Source organism: Stenella coeruleoalba (assembly GCF_951394435.1).
Source record: "Stenella coeruleoalba genome assembly, chromosome: 2".
Taxonomy (NCBI): domain Eukaryota; kingdom Metazoa; phylum Chordata; class Mammalia; order Artiodactyla; family Delphinidae; genus Stenella; species Stenella coeruleoalba.
In genome coordinates, this window is record NC_137147.1 from 144,413,111 (window position 1) to 144,430,212 (window position 17,102).

Sequence of the window (17,102 nt, forward strand, 5' to 3'; positions counted from 1 at the left end):
ATGCTTTGTGGAACCCGGAGATGCCTACGGGGTGACTGACACAGGGATGTCTGCGGAGGGCTGGGAGGCGGGCTCCGAGGAAGGCAAAGCCAAACCTCTTTTACAGAAAAGCAATGTCTCTCTGTAGGGTTTTTTTTTTTCAGTTAGTCCACAGAAGCTCTGCCACATGCCTGTTCTTAAGGCCCATAAACGTATCATGCCGAGCAGACACTCGGAAGGACGGAGCAGTCGTCTCAGGGATGTTTAAACTTGGCACTTGGGGACCCTGTGGGGGGGGAAGATGTCTTCCACCCAGAGACCAGCCCCTGAGGAGGCCGTGCCGACGTGGAACCTGGGCTGCCGGCATAGCTCTCACAACCTCTGGGTCTCTGGACTCTACTGCCTCTGAGCCTGAAATGAACATCCCCCAGTTCCTTGGGCTCCCACAAGGCTCTCAGGGGTGGCCATCACCTCAGTCAGCAGAGGGAAGCTTCCTCCAGGGTCTGAGAGCCGAACACACCGATAGCCTGTGCTGGGGGCTGAAGGCCAGAATCCCCAGGCCAGAGCCCAGAACCTCAGTGCCGGGGAAGGTCTGGGGGTTCACGGCCACGGAGGGAGCAGGCTTGCTCCCCACGTCACCCTGCTGCCTGGCTTCCGCATGAGGCTGTGGCCTCAGGATCATGTGGGTGGTAGGGTTTACTCTCCCGGGTGAATTTTGGTTATAATATTTTGATAAGTTAAACTCACTGATAACACACCCAGAACGCAAGCAGGGAGAGCCTATGGGACGCCCTAAGGAGTTTTCCACGATAAAGCACACAGGGCTCACCCGTTAACCACGCGGCTACCCTCTAGGTGGCCTGGGGGGCCCGTAACGCCTGCCTGGAGGGCCGCCCAGGACCTGAGGTACCTGCTGGCACTGATCACCAGGCCCACACCTGACTGGATGCCAGCAATTTAAACAGGAGCTGCTTATTCCGCTGAATATGGCTTTAGCATCCTTACCCAAAGACTTTTTCTGAAAGGCAGAACCAAGCAAAGCCCAAACTCCCAGATGACTGGGCAGTTCTGAAGCCCAGTTCAGGTTCCTTTTTTGATCTTCAGAGACAACAATTTCTGGGCACAAAGATCAGCTCAGGGCTTCCTGTCATCTCCTCTCATGAGACACACACCCACACACCTGCTCCCCCTTCACACAGAGAGGCATTTCTGTGCTCCAGGCCTGGGACCATTTTTACCCTGAACCCACTCGCTTATTAGATGCTCTGAAATGAACATTCACACTCCAAACCGATTCATACCTCTTATTTCCCTTTGAAGAAAAACCAGAAGCACCCCCCTCACTGCCATCTGGGGACACCTACAGGAGTGCTATTAAATTACACCTAAAGCACAGCCTTTCCCCCATTTCATGAAATGAGGAGAGACCAAGCCAGTCACGAGGCCACTCACGTATGTGACGGAGGGTGGATGGGGAAGGGACAGATGAAAAAGCACACCACACCAGGTGGTAAATGGGAACCAGTTTCACCAAAGCTCACAGCAGGAGAACACGCCAGACGGGAGAATATTTATACAGGTCCTACAAATACCAACTTTGTTCCATACCTGTTCTTTAAAGGCCTTTCCATTTCGCTTGTCTCTGGAGGTTTTTTCTGGTATCAAATGCAGTGGAAGTTTTTTTTTTTTTTGCAGTACGCGGGCCTCTCACTGCTGTGGCCTCTCCCGTTGCGGAGCGCAGGCTCCGGACGCGCAGGCTCAGCGGCCATGGCTCACGGGCCCAGCCGCTCCACGGCATGTGGGATCTTCCCGAACCGGGGCACGAACCCGTGTCCCCTGCGTCGGCAGGCGGACTCTCAACCACTGCGCCACCACGGAAGCCCCGCAGTGGAAGTTTTAAACGACTCTGAGGCAGGGACAGAGAACTCACTGCTCGGCCCTGCCTGGCTCCTGGGATGCCAGGCTATGACAGGGGACAGCTGGAAGGGGAGAAGCAATCACACAGCCTGGAAGAAAAGGGGGCGAGGGTGGGCCATGGAGGAGCACCCCAGAGGCCTGCGACATGAGGCCATTAACACAGCTAGACTCTGAGCCTCTGGGTTGGATTCTTAGTCTCAGAAAGCACCCTGTGCCCGCCTGCAAAGTGTCCCTTGGAGAGAGCCCCCAATCCACGGGCTAAGATCCAAGAGGGTGCAGCCCAGGACAGCAGTGAAAAGTTGTACTAGCTACAGTGGAAGAGGGCGAGTCAAGAGTGTGTTAGTTTCTCCCATTAGGTGCTAGGGCCCCGCCAGCTCTCTCCTCTTGAGTCGATGCCATCATCCCCAACTCTCTACATACTCTCTCCACCTGCTTCTCATTTACACTGTATTTCCTGTAACTTCCAACTTGTCTGGGAAAAAATTCTACTATGTGGAACACTTACAAGTCTCTTATAAATATGAGAAGCTGTCCAAAGTTTAATTATATTTTAAAACCACGGCACGGGCCACAGTCTGTTAAAGCAGGACCGTGGGGCAAGGTCTACAGGTGATACTTTTTGTGGACCAAAGCATCAACTTTCCCTGTGGGTGGAATATTCAAACTATACTGTGAATGAAATACGAGATGTGATAGCACATTGCTGCGGAGAAGTGCAGTTCTTCAACAGTTAGCAGCTTTAAAAAACCATGTACCTCTGTCACCATTGTCTTCCCCCGATGAATTGTTTTTCAAAGACAATTGCTACCTGGCGTTAGGATCTATCCGACAAGCCATTCATCCTTCACGTGCTGTCTTGGGGAAAGGTTCAGATTAAAGTTAAATTCAACATCTTAAACTGCCCTTCTAAGGAGAGGGCTCCGAAAAGAGAAAGGAGAGGAGGGGGGAAACTCTCGAACTGTAATTCTCCAACCGTAGCCTACAGAAGACAGACTCTGAACATACGATATGCCTTCACCTTTAAGATGGGCTAATGAGCAAAACTATCTTGTTAAAGGTTTGTAATGATGTTAAAATGCATCTAGATTTTGAGACAATTAGGACAGAGAGAAAACATCCATCACGGGTTGGAGGATGGATGACAGGTTTTTTAACAGGATCTTGAATTGTGATCATTTTGAGAGCAGAGAAGCTGACGCGGAACCTAAAGACGAAGTCACCAAGGACTTGCTTTATTGGAGCTGAATCCCCACTTCGAATGCCTAAGGCGGGCTGTTGTACTGACTGTCACCTGGGGGACCTGGGTTTGTGGGGATGAATTTGTATGAACTCAAACAGCCTCTACAGAGTAAGGAGCCCACACATTTTATTACAGCCCCTGCTCACTGAGCCCTGCCAGTCCCCCATACCTCTGCCCCTTTGGATTATGGAGGGAAAAAAAAAAATCATTCGATTTTCTGGGTCACAGAATACAAGTTGGGTCTAGATTGTACAAGGAGCTTACACACTGAGGCAAGAGAGCGTGCAAACAGGGGCAGGAATTCTTCACCCTCTGGGCGAGCCAGTGCTTGAGACACAGCAGGAGGACCCGAGTTGCCCTCCTGGAGTCCACACTGGTTTATGTTTCTGGCCTTTATTAACCATGTCCAACTCCAACGTCCATCTTCTCCTGAGAGGGAGAAGAGTATCTTTGAGTAGCTATGGCATCAAGGATTTCCCCCGAGCTGTTTGGTTTTCCTTTTTTTTTTTCTTTCCTATTCAGATTTCACAGCAGGCCCAGAGAAGGACCAACAGAAGCGCGAGTGTCTGAGGACGATGTAATACTGACTCCTCCTTTTTGGTACCAGTCCGTGAACCCGCGCCCCTCTCTCCTGAGATACAGTGAGGCGGGGTTGGGGGAGATGGCAGAGGAGCTGTGGGTGGAACACACTGTACCGCGTGACATCACCATCATGCAGCTGGTGCCCGACAGGACAGGGGAGCGCGCAGGAGAGCTCAGGGCTCCCGGCTCACCCCAGGGGGAGGGGGGGCAGTTCCAGGGCGGTGCCCGGCCCCTCAGGACCGCTGTCCATCCAGTTCTCGCGCGGCCGGCCCCTTGGGTGCGCCCTCTTGGTTCTGGCCTTAGCCTTCGTCCTCCCTCAGCTCGGTGGGTAGGAATTTATACTGCTGTTGGCGGATCTGGGCTAGTTTTTTCCTTGCTTCTTCCAGTTCTCGCTCTTTCTTCAGCATTTCCTCCTGGGCGGCGATGATCTAGAAGCAAAGCAACAAGCTGGATGGATCTGAAACTTTTTAGGAAACTGCCCTCCCCTCCACTGCTTGCCTCATGAGCTCCCACAGCCTCTGCTACAGTGGGACACAGCCATGTCCCGGGACTAAGTATTCTTAGCTCTGGAGACCAGCCTCCGTGCCACAGTTCGGGTTTTGAGACCAATGATCCAAGACAGTAAGCTGACTTCCGGTCACTGATTTAACAGCAAATATATACTGTGTCCCTATGATGCAGCAGGCTCTGGTGTAAGCACTTTACACGGAATGTCCCATCATCTTCATGGCAACACTGTGAAGTATGGCCTATTGAATGTCCCATTTTTCCAATGAGAAAGCTGAATCTCAGAGATGTGGGTCCGCTTTCCTGAAGGGACCCATCTGGTGGAGCAGGACCCGGCCCAGGTATTCTCGAAGCTAAAGCTGGAGTCCTTAACTACTAGATGGCTTTCATATATTTATTTCATGCTTCTAAGGTGTGATCTGAGGAATATTAGTTAATTGGTATAAAGGGGAAAGGGGAAGTCTGTGCTCAAGGAAGTCAAATAGATTTCTGAAAAGCAAAGGTCTTTTCAGAGCCTTGCTAGACTAACGAGCATCGTGATATCTGAGGAGGGAGTACAGAAGTCAGTGATTCCCAGAACTGTTTGATCAGAGACCCTTCTTCATGGAACTTCTCATGGAACTAGTGTATCAAGAAGCAGATTCTGGTAAAAATGCATCCTGGGTATTTCCAAACACAGGGAGTGGTTCAGGAAGAGCTAAGGAAGGCATGGGAATGAGTAAGTTCAGCCACGGGGCTTCAGTGCTCCTGGTGGAAAACCAATCTCATATAAAGGATTTACATTAACACATCCCAAAATGCAAGCGTGGTTTCCTGACCTTTCCACCCCACTCTCATGCACAAGAATGCAGGCCTGCGTAAGTCAGATTCTCATCCACACTTGTAAAACTTCTGGGAGAGGGTCATCGTTCATTCTTTCTCTAGGGCCAAAAATCTGGAGTGAGTAGCAGCTCCAAATGCATCATTTTATTTAAATGATAATATTGCCGTCCTCCAATTCTCTTCTCTCCCTTTTCTGTAACAGAATCCCTGATTTTTAGGTAGGTACACTGCTACTCAGAAAAGAATACTCCATTTCCCTGCCTCCTTTGCAGCTAGGCTGGCCATGTGATGAAGCTCTGACCCATGGCGTGTGAGAGCAAGTGATGCAGACGACTTCAGAGTCATGCCCGCCCTAACCTTCCGTCTTCATGCTGGCTGGAAAACGGAGGTGGTTATCAAGCCATCTTAGACCAAGATGTTGCCAAGGCAACATCTCAGGGACGGTGGAGCGGTAGGCAGCTGGAGTCTGGGTCTCAGTCACAAAGAAGCCGCCACACCATCCCTAGACTGCTTACACCCAAGCCTGTCTCACCAGGGAGAAATAGACTTCCATCTTGTTTAAGCCACTGTTATTTTGGGTCTCTGTTTTCACACAGTGCTCATCTGGGGAGTAAACGCTGTCTGGATTTAATCACACACCTGAGCAATGCCCCCTACAAACTTTGTTTTCACTACAACATCATCGTCATCGGCTTTGCCAAATGCTGCCTTCTGGGCTGCACGCACAAGATTGTCTGAGGCTCTTTTCACAGCATTTCCTGCTGCCTGGAGAGGGGACAAAACACACATTGTATCATTGGAAACAGCCATTTGGATTCAGCAAGACAGACGTGGAGGCACAGTTCATGAGACTATGAATTGATTTAACATCCGATTGTATGTAACACAGAATTTCTCTCTAGGTAGTATCCATTTGTCCATCCATCCATTGATTCTACCAACACTGGCACCTACCTAACCTTAGCTCATTCGCAGGTTAATGAGACACATTTCCTGGCTCCCAGGGAACACGCACTTCTCAGGGGAATTACAATTATGTGAATACACGATTATAGCACTCTGATATGTGTGTTAACAGAAACTTGCTCAGGGGCTGCACCCTTGGTTAGAAAGCCACCTCCCCTTGCCCCATCCCACTGAGGCATACTTGAGGACTTGGCTCAGAGATCACTTTTTCTGTCCGTCTTAGCCTTCCCCACACCCTCCCAAGTGCTCCTGGAAAGCTCCCTGCTGGCTTCTTTGCAGCCCTCACCACACTTCTGGTTGCCTCTCTTCCTCCTGGACAGTGAACAACTTGAAGGCAGGGGCTGTGATTTCAATCTCTGCATCCCCGGCACCGGGCACAGTGGCTGCCCAGGGCTGGGGGCTCACTGAACGCTTTCAGAGGGAATTAAGGGCTATGAAAGCACAACCTACCCCTGCACAGAAGGAATGGGAGCCCCACAGTAACTAGGGCCTTTACGGATGTGCTTTCAGAGTCACAGCTGGCTTCATGCCGCACGGTCAAGGATGGGGCGAGTGCCAGACACACTGCAGAAGAGCTTGTCCACGTGCAGCCTAGATCTTCAGCAAGGGCTACAGCCCCCACTGGTTTACTCTTAATGCTCAAAAAGCATGGCCCAGGGGACTTGACCTCTGCCACCTGAGGTCTGGAATTTCCTTTTCACGGTGGTCACGGCTTCGTTAAATCTCCCATAGTCCTTGCCCAGCCCCCTGAGAGTCAAGGACTTGGTCTTGGGGGTGAGCCATCAGGAAGTTGAGAGTTTTCTCATTCAAAGTTAACTGGCTCATCTGGTTGGTGATCTAAAGCGGCCAAGGGGGACCACGAGGGCTCACGCAAGAAGGGGAGGGGAGGCCCATGAGCACTTGACATCATATGCTTATTCTCATCATATGCTTACTCTCAAAACAGTTTTATGAGGTCAGAAATCATTAGCCCACTTTTCTACGTAGAAAGTGAGGTTGAATAACTAATCTAAGATCCTGCCCCTGGTAAGTTATAGAGCTGCGATTTGAACATAGGCCTGTGTACCCCCAGAGAACCTCTGGGTCATTGTAAGGGATTCACACAACATTGCAGCACCTACATAAATCAGTAATGATGATAATAAGGGTGATGCTGGGTTGTATCTGTGTAAATCCTTAGGACTTACAAAAGCACCTTCACATTTCTGACCCTCATAAGAGCCAGTGCAGGCATCTCTATCCTCATTTTACAGACGTGGCAACTAAGGCCTGAAAGGTTTTGAATGACTTGTATAAGATTATGCACTTTGTACATAGTAGAGGCAGCTCTTGAACCCACGTCTCTCTTAACTCAGGATGTTTTCCAAAGGGGTGTCCCCCAAACCCATGAATCGCACATTCACAAACACGCAGCTCCCCGTTTTCCCCTGGGTTTATGCCAGGAGGAAAATGAAGGTGAGGGAGGTGGGTCAGAGAGAGACACACACAGGAAGACCGAACAACGGCCATGCACTTTACAACTTAGGAAATACGACGAGAGTCCCGAGTTTCAGTGGGATTGTTCAAATATTACTGCCATTTATGATCTTACATAAACATTTTTAGCAACATAAACAATCTGCATTACATTTATTATAGTAACAAACATCTAGAAAATTGGAAACAAATATGTCCAACGTATAGAGAAATTCTGGCATAATCAGTTGATATAATATCATGCAATCATTAAAAATGAGACCTATGAAGCATGAACCACTTAGCTTTGCACGGGGCCATTAGGAAGACTTTTCTTCAAGGAAAAAAAAAGTATGATAAAACGTGAAGTGAAAAAAATGCAGAATGTCTCTGTTAGGATGACAACTAGACAAAAGTATTTTGTGTAAGATAAAAACAGGAAGAGAAAAAAATAGCACTGGACATGTGAAGATGGTGAAGCTATGTGATCTTTTTCATTCCAACATTTCTTTCACTGTGCTTAAAATACACAATCAGGAAAACTTAGATCCACTGGGCAGAACTCAAGTGACACCTTCATAAGTGTGTTCTCTGGGCTCTGGGAAACCTTAGCAGAATCTCATATAAATTCCTCAGTCCTTTTGCTCCCTCCTTAAGCAAACACTGAATGAGAGCCTCCACTGAAACAGGTACCATCTTAGGAGTGAGAGACACAAAGATAAAGATCTGGTACCTGCACCTAAGAAGCTCACAGCCTTGTCAAAGGCGGACTAAAGATAAATGTGGTGGTACTGGGTGACAGGAACTGCAAGACTGGTCTGTCCAAAGGCTATGGCAGGGCAGAAGAGGGACTGACTGCCCAAGGTCTGGGATTCAAGGACGGCTTCCCAGAAGAGGTGACTTTGGAGATGAGTCATGATGGATGAGTAGGAGCTCACCAAGGTTGGGCTGGTGCGGGGAGGACCCCAAGGCATGAGACCAGGAGGCACGCGTGGAGCACGTCAGTTTGGTGGCGTTGAAGGGGTAGGATGCATGGCTGCACGTGGCAGGAAATGAGAAACGTGGGACAGAGCTGGCTGATGGAAGGCCTGGTGGGTCATGCCAAGGAAGCGAGACCGCCGCCTTTGGCAACACTTACCCGCTCCAACAGGAGTGTTTTCCCACCAGCATCAGTGACCATTACCTGTAGCCGCCTCATGGCCTCCGAATCCTGATCAGCCTTCACCTTGCAGGCCACAAGCAGCTGAGCCGTGGACGCGGCAACCTGCTTGGCGGATGAGATGAGCTTCTCCTCACTGGCGTGCCCCTGCACAGAGGCATTAGCCGCCTCGCAGAGACTGCTGGTCGCAGCTGCCACCATCCGGGCCTGGGGACAGTCAACAGAGAAGTGACTTGAGGCCGAAACCTCCTGCAGGGGATCCAAAAAGCCAACGGGGAAGGAGGAGGGGGCAACTCACGGCAGAAATCAGGCCCTGTGACCATTGTCCGTCATCTGCGGCGTTGGCGGGGATGGAGCCCACCTAGAGTGGAGTATGAAAAGCAGCAATGAGAGCGGGAAGGCACAGGGTACCTGCAGCCCCCAAACCCTACCTTGCCCTGGATTTGGAGAGAAAAGCATCTCATCAGACATGCAGCACCTCCCTGGGACTCTTGCCAACAGCACCGGCAGGAGAATGCAGCACCCTTTCCCATGCAGGACGCCAGCAGCTCCAAGACTGCCTGTCCTGACCGGTTTCCACCTGGGCCACAAGGAGGCGACCGGAAACGCTCTCAAGGACCTCCATTTCACTGCCAGGTACCGCGTTTCTGGGAAAATGGCTCAGGAACGATGGATGGGGCTATCTTGACACGCCTATTTCCTCTGCTGACCTTTCTCCATCTCCAACATGGGAGCCCCTGAGGTCTCTTCATTCAAGAGGTGAGGGAAGCTTAAATCTCTCCTGATTCCTGACCCTGGAAGCCACGCTGTGACTTTCTGGCAGATGATGTTAAAAAAGGGGGTGAGTCTCTCTCCGTACAATTGAGCACAGATCCTCGCCTTAAGGAAATACAGACTATTTTTTTCAGGGGTGGGGAGAGAAGTAAGAAGCTGGAAGTAAGATGTTCCCCGCTTCTGTTTAGGAATTGTTGCAACAGTGAAACATTTTCTGACCAGATGTAGAGGGAGCTACAGGAGGAAACACCTTTACACATGTGGGAGGTGCCTGGACAGGTAAGAGATGAGTATCTAAATTTGCATATGAAAGTGGGGATCTGTCAGCACATCGGGGCATGCTGAAGGTCAGGTAAGGTCCCAACGTCCTGCATATCATCTATAGTTCCCCAGGTCCAGCTGCACCTCCGTTACCAACTTTTTAAATGCTTGAACGCATAAGTTCCTTGGAGGACAGGGGCTGGGCCATAGTCAAGTTCGATTCTCTAGTATCTAGCAATGTGTCCAGCACGTAGATGGCTCTTTAATCCATGTGCAAATAAACCAAAAGTTTTAGGTAGGATGTTCTTCTCAATGATCCATTTTTGGTCTTTACGTATCGACTAGTCAACAAGTCCTAGGTGACTGAGGTCAGCACTCTTCTAGATCTACAGGGGATAAGTGAGAAGCATAAAGGGACAGATTCATGCTGGTTGGGGAGATGTACATACATCAATATTGGATACACAATGGTTTAGAAAGAGGAACCAGTGGACGTAGGTTGGATTAAGGCACAGCTAAGCTCACAAGAGACTTCATGGAGGAAGACGGAAGGCCACCGGCTGCGCATAACTGTCTGTATTACAAGTTCTTAGGTCAACGGGACTTCCTTGGTGGCGCAGTGGTTAAGGCTCCGCGATCACAATGCAGGAGGCCCAGTTTGATCCCTGGTCAGGGAACTAGATCCCACATGCATGCCGCAACTAAAAGTTCACATGCCACAACTAAGGAGCCCATGTGCTGCAACTAAGGAGCCTGCCAATGCAACTAAGACCCAGCACAACAAAATAAATAAATAAATAAATAAAATATATTAAAAAAATGATAAAAACAAAAACAACCAAGAAGACACAATCACATCCGTCATCTGTACACTGAGAGCAAAGGCCTTTTAACATCAAATACAAGTGACTGACAGTTACAGTGACCAAATTTCCCAAAGCTGGCAGGATTTCCGTGGTGCCTCTATGACTGAGAGGCTTCTCTGCAAGATGTAACTTGGATGTGGTGGTTCCATTTTGTAAGGGAATAATAGGACACAAGGAGTATTTTAAATTGGAAGGCCTTTCACATCCAGGATTAGTCTAATGTACTATTAATCCTTTGGATCACTGAAAACGAACTAGGCTTTCAGGCTAATGCAGATGGAATCGGTGACTGGAGATGAAGCAGGTCGAAGAACTCTCAGCTTTAAAACCAGACCGGCCTTTTGTCCAAAGGGCTAAGGAAAATGCTAACTGCAGAGTTGGACGGCATTCAGCTCAACAGTCCTAAGGAAAGGAAGGGCATCACTGGAGTTGGACGTGGTATTATAAAGCCCCTGACTACGGTGCTTATCTAGCCATCCACCAGGAAAATATGAGTTTACGGCTTTCAATAGCCTAATGTACGGCGGGGAAAATAAATGTCTTGTTCAGGCCCTGATGGCTGCCTGGAGTGGAAGCTCTCCTTAACAAGAAGCAGATGACAGGCCTGGAAGCTAAACCCTTCATTCTGTCTGCCAGGCTGAAGCAAACAGAGTATCCAATGATATGGGCAAAGCCAGGCGAGTCAGGGAGGGAAGGGGCGGCATGGCTTCCTTGGTCAGGACACAAGCGGTATCGCCTTTTTCTTAGTATTCAGAGGCTCTTGCTGTGTGAACTTTCCACCACTTGGCCAGTGGGGTTTACACACCTTTCCTTGGGCCACCAGCTCCCTCTGGGCTGCCGAGGCCGATTTGACCAGGGCACTTGTGGCAGCAGCAATGGATTTAGCAGCTTCCAAGATCTGTTCTTCAAAATCCAGGGTCTCATCCGCTTGCTATAACCAAAAGAAAACAGCATCACATGCAATTCATATCCCCAAAGGGCGCTTTCTGCTAAATGACTTACTTCTTGGTCACCTGGCTCTTCCTCCGTGCGTGGATTTTTATCGACAAACCACACCCAGGGTAGAAAGGCTGAAGCTGGCTGGATGCCTCTCCATCTGCTGCCTCCCCCCACCCTTCTCTAAAAGATAAAAACCGCCAGCATTGAGGTTCCTTACAAAGTTCAAATCAGGAAATTCAAAGACAGACTTTCCACACCAGAATCTTTAAAAACACATCAATTCACTGGGAATAAAATGCATTCGAAGGGTTCCATTAGCATCAATAACCCAAATCAAAATAATCAATAACTGAGATCCAAAGAGTGGGTGGTGGCACACTATCCCACAACTCAAGGCTCAGAAAAGTGGGTTGAGAAAACAAAAGATGGCTATTAGCTGCGAAAAACCTTATTGCTCTTGGGTGAAAACAAAAGTAAAACAGAATTTGCATTTCTGTGGCTGAGCAGAGAGTCACACGCCAACCAGAGATCACCAGTGGTGGAGAAGAAATTGGGGCAACGCGACATCAAGGTGGAGCTTACCCCTTGGAAACCCGAGGCACGGCTCCACCTGGGGAAGAACACTGGCTCCCCCCCGCCCCCCCCACCGCACAGGTACTATCAGGCCGTTAGGGCTCTGCTCTAAATACACCATCACCAGGCCCCCTGCTGCCAAACGCCTGGGATGTTGGAAAGAATCAACATCAACAAAAAAAACAACTTTTGGGAAGGTGGGCAAGTGTAAAGACCCTGGTCCCAGGCTGGGTGGGACGGAGCATCACAATACAGGGTAGTCAGACTAGATGACCGCCAAGGTCCCCGCCAGCAATATTGCTCTGTGAATCTAAGCCAGTATGGTTAAGTGCCCCTTCGGTCACAGAATGCTGAAGATGTGGCTGGTACCTTTCAGGCATTAAGAGATGATGGTCAGGTACAGCAATACTTTTGTTTGTGTGTGTCGGTAAAATATATATAACACAAAATTTACCCTTTGAACCAATTTTAAGTATACGATTCAGCGGCATTAAGTACATTCCCAATGTTGTACAACAGCGATACGTTTTTAAGAGCGCCTACTATGTGCAGGTATTTTGTTAGGCACTTCCACGTGCATTAACTTGTTTAATCCTCACCAAAAAAGAGAGTAAAAATCGTATATAGTAGTTATCTTTATCCTTATATTTATAATGGGAACATGCAGGCTTAGGGAGGTGGAGTATTGGGCCAAGATCATGTGGCAGCGTGAAGAATCTAGACCAGATCTAAACCTAAACTTCTCTGCCTCCATCATGATATGTTCTTCCTAGATGAGGCCACCAAGTTGGGCATCAGTGAGGAGCGACTTCATGCTGGAGGCTCTAAGTCGGCTCACTAATGGGCCCATATGAACCATCAGATGGGATGGATACACAGATACAATGCTTTTCCAGTTCCCTATTCTTTATGGCATCTCTCCTGGTTCAAGATGTGGCCATTCCTACTTTTGTTTTTATAACCCATGTTATCAGAAAAACATTTCCGAGCACATCTAGTGGAACTGAAGAATGACAGCAGCATTTGAGATGTTCTGAGACAGAAGCAGTATCTCTTTCCTATTTCTGACAAAGTCTTGCTCTAGGAGCATTTAGGACAGATATGGATTCCGTTCCAATAGATTAATTTTGGATTCCTCATGATGGGGCGGGGAAGCTTGTGACAGCGGTGAAATACAAAATTTGTTCACTGAAACATAAAACGACTCATTTTAAGACACTCTGGCATAAAAGGAACTGTTATACATAAGCCACAAGAAATGGCATTGGGCTGTGATAGGTATATTCAATGACCTTGAATTAAGAGCTTTTCTGGAAATTCGTTCTGCAAAAGAAAGTCAAGCATATAACAGATTAAGGCACTGGGGAAATCACAGAGTTTCTGAGTCCAAAGGGAGCTCCTCCCCATTTTGCAGATGAGGAAATGGAGGCCCGTGGTGGCTCCCAATGTCTTCCAGCCCCTTGCTGCAGGTGCAGGGGGCCTCAGCTATGCTATGGGTTCCAAGGATGAGTCCACTTCACAGCAGGTTTCTGATTTCCCCAATTTTAAAATGCACAAAAATGGAATTTCCCCAAAACTAAGTGCTAACTCTAAGCATGGATAGATCTGAAAGAATATCTCATTAGAACTGATTGAAAAGGGCTCTCCCATATCTTTCGCTGCCCTGGCTGGTTGTTTTTTTTTTAAACACATGTTCGAAATACATACTCAACTTGGAAATATTTCTGACAGCCACAGATTTTTCCTGCAATGGCAAGTGCTGTAATGCCCTTTGATGAATTTTTCTTTTTCTTTCCATAAGATCTCTAGACTTTAAAATGGACGTGGCAGGAAGCCTTATCTCTGAGAGACATTTCCTCTGATTAAAAAGTATGAGAGAGTTTCCCAAGAAAAAGGATTAATAAAGCCGACTGTGATGGAGGGCAAACATTTAGATGCTGCAGTTGGGCAGAGTTCCATGATGAGATCTGCCTTCTACCTGCAGGATTGGTACCTTTCTGTGGGCCAGGTTTACCATTAAGACTAAATGCCCACTCTGTCTCTCCTGCTGAAATGAGACATAATGCGGATGTTTCCTCATACCATACAACTTCTAGCCTGAGAAAATGGGATCTCCCCAAGCCAAGGAGACTTGGTGAAAAGCCACGGCACCCAAGTCCAAATTCCCATTGGCTTCAGCTCCCACCAGCGTACAGAATGGAATCTGGGAGAGGGGTGTGAGGGCAGTGAGAGAAGGGAGGACATGTGCTTAACCACGGCGCAAAAAAGGAGAGAAATGGAATTGGCTTGGGCTTTGAAGGACTTCCCTGAATAAAAGGATCACAATTAAAATGCAGGAATTGTTAATAGAACAAACCCCACTGTAGCTGGGAGATTGAGAAGAAGAACAGTAAGTTGGAGCTGCTGCAAGGGGACCCTGGGGAAGAATCTGGAGTCCATGGCGTCTGGATGTAAGGAAATGCTTTCCCTCAATGGGCTGCTAAATGGACAGCCCTTCCTTGCTCAGATCACCGAGGATCTGGTGGAAGATGCAGGTGGTATGGGCTACCATGCGGGGAGTGCTGGTCTGGGCTCAGGAGAACGGACACACCAGTCAGCTGAATCCTACCAGCCTGCAATCTCCTCCAGGGCATGGACTGTGTTTCATCCAACTTACATCTCTGGAGCACAACGTTAGGTAGGAAAGCCCATGTGATAAAGCTTTGTTGAGAGAATGTATCCATTTAAGATGAGTCTCTGAGTACCGGAGTTCAGCCAGAGAACAATTTACATAGTAAGAGAAGGGGAGATGCATGGAATAAGTGTCCCCATCAGTAACTTTCCATTCCTGATTCCTGGGGACGATTGGACACACACATCAAAGCACTGGCTCCTGCCCTGTGGAATGCTGTGGGTTGTTAATTGTATGCTCTATCTGTATCCCTCAACTGGCACTCATAGTCTCTGACACTGACTCATGCATATACAGATGCAAAACACAGCAGCATTTTACTAAGAGGCTCTCTTAACAAAATAATGTCACAGATGTGCAAACTAACAGTCTTCCCTGCTTAATGAAGGTGTCAGCCGCAGCCTCTGAGAGCTGAATCCATCTTCTCATCCCCTGTACAATGCTCTTTCCCTGGTCCCCTCCACTAGAAAAGACCATTGGCCAGGTCACTTGTAGCTCTCAGCAATTGTCCTTCCAGGACTGTCTAGCAGACTCTAGCCTTGTCTTTTCGGTAGCTTTGAGAAAAGTCTAAGCACCCCTTTGCTGGTATTTTTCTTGTTTGGTGACCTTCTCCAGAGCTCCTCTTTTAAAAAGTTAGAGGTCTGGCGAGATCCCTCTTGGGAAAGGCCACACTTTGGGCTGACTCCCTGGCTGCCTGCTTCCCACTCTTGGGAGAGCATTTGAGACTCCTGTTGTGCTGATAGAGAGGGGGAAGGAGGGTGGAAAGGGGGACAGAAAAGGGGAGGCCTTTCCTCATTTTTATTTTGTCTTTTGGCCTTTCAGGGATTCTTGTAATAGGAACAAATCTGACTCCATATTGGATCTGTTTCTTTTACTTTAACCTCTGTATTCTACTGCTTTTGCTATAAGAATGTTGCCTGTAGCGTGAAATTTACAAGCTAGCCCATTGTCAAGGCTCTGACCTTTAAAGGTATAACACTTTTCCATTCATATAGAGATAAAAAGTTGCAGGACAGAGAATAACATGTGTCTGGTTGGAGGTTTATAGGAACATTGTGACCAGACCTACTGGGACAGCTGCAAGAACAAAGGATCCTGGAACCAAGAAGTTTGCAGCAGCCAACCACACCCCCTCCCCTTTTAGTATTAAAGGAGGCTGAATCCTAACTCAGGGAAGATGGTTCTTTGGGACATGAGTCCATCATCTTCTCAGTCTGCTGTCTTTCCAAATAAAGTCGTTATTCCCCACCCCAACACCTCATCTCTCAATTTACTGGCCTGTTGTGTGGCAAGCAGTACGAGCCTGGACTTGGTAACATTCTGAGAACATAATGTTTGTGTCAATTCATTCCTTTCCTGAAACTACCTTCCCTCCTACATAGCCGATAGGGCTGTTATAAATAAATTATTAATATACACAGAGCATAACTGACTCATAGTAAATGCTCAATAACTGTTAGAATTAATTTCATTTTTCTTTCTATTACTACATATATTTTTTGTGGTTTCAAAAACTGTTGTTCAGACTTTTAGTCTGTTTCTCTGCCTGAACCCTGTTTTCCGCTCATAATTCTAACAAAGATTCTAGCTGCCATTTCTGACTACAACCTACAATATAAATAAAAAACACAAATCAAAGATAAAGTGTCAAGTGCCGCTACTGCTTCTAGCTACTCCCTTGACACCCAACCAGGAGACAGACAACTGGGTTTCAGTCTCTGCTCTGCGCTTTTGGCCACGTGATTTTGGGGAATTTGCTGCTCTTCTCCAGGTATCAAACAAACATTTTCTGTTTGTAATTTCAAGAGCAAACTCAACCCTCCTGGTCCTTTAGCTCTGACATGTTACGGTTTCAGGTGAAACCCTTTTAAAGAATGCATGGACTAAAATTAGCACAGACTCCTTTTTCTTTTGCTTCCACTCTTTTGGCCTCCTTCCTGCAGTATCTTTCCCAGCCTCCACCAGGCCCATCCTCCCAGACAGGTCCTTGGGCATGCGTCTAGCAGAGGAAGAACACTTCCATCTGTGGTCCTCTTTCTGGCCTTTTTCTTTGTGAATTACATCCCTGTGGCCCCTTCCCCTGATGGACCTGACAGTGAAGGAGTCAAAGGCACCCATAGGAGATGGCCAAAGGGTCACTGCCCTGATTTCTACCTCCCTCCTTGAAAATCTCCTTTGAGGGACCGCCTTGCTGAGAACTGATAAGCACAATGGTCGTTTCTCTCACAACTGGCTACAAAAACCAGATTACAACTCACGGCACCGTCTTTCCAGTTAGGAATCATGCTTTTTCCTGTGTTACTGAAAGCCTTGTAGGATGCTTACTATTAAAAACAAGGTCTTATCACATCACAAATTTAAAAAAAAATTCTTTGGGTATAATTTTTTTTA

General features: G+C 47.9%; 1 protein-coding gene across 6 annotated transcripts in view; it reads right to left on the reverse strand.

The window, feature by feature from the left end:
* Positions 1 to 2,550: 2,550 nt before the first annotated feature.
* Positions 2,551 to 17,102, reverse strand: part of TLN2 (talin 2) — a 450,537-nt gene continuing 435,985 nt past the window's right edge. For all 6 annotated transcript variants that reach the window (XM_079912034.1, XM_079912031.1, XM_079912032.1 and 3 more), the window contains 5 exons: positions 11,334 to 11,459; positions 8,926 to 8,988; positions 8,652 to 8,834; positions 5,687 to 5,812; positions 2,551 to 4,146 (listed from right to left, as the gene is read on the reverse strand). In XM_079912034.1, coding sequence (XP_079768160.1) covers positions 4,018 to 4,146; positions 5,687 to 5,812; positions 8,652 to 8,834; positions 8,926 to 8,988; positions 11,334 to 11,459 — 627 coding nt within the window. In that variant the 3' untranslated portion in view covers positions 2,551 to 4,017. The remainder of the gene's footprint in view (positions 4,147 to 5,686; positions 5,813 to 8,651; positions 8,835 to 8,925; positions 8,989 to 11,333; positions 11,460 to 17,102) is intronic.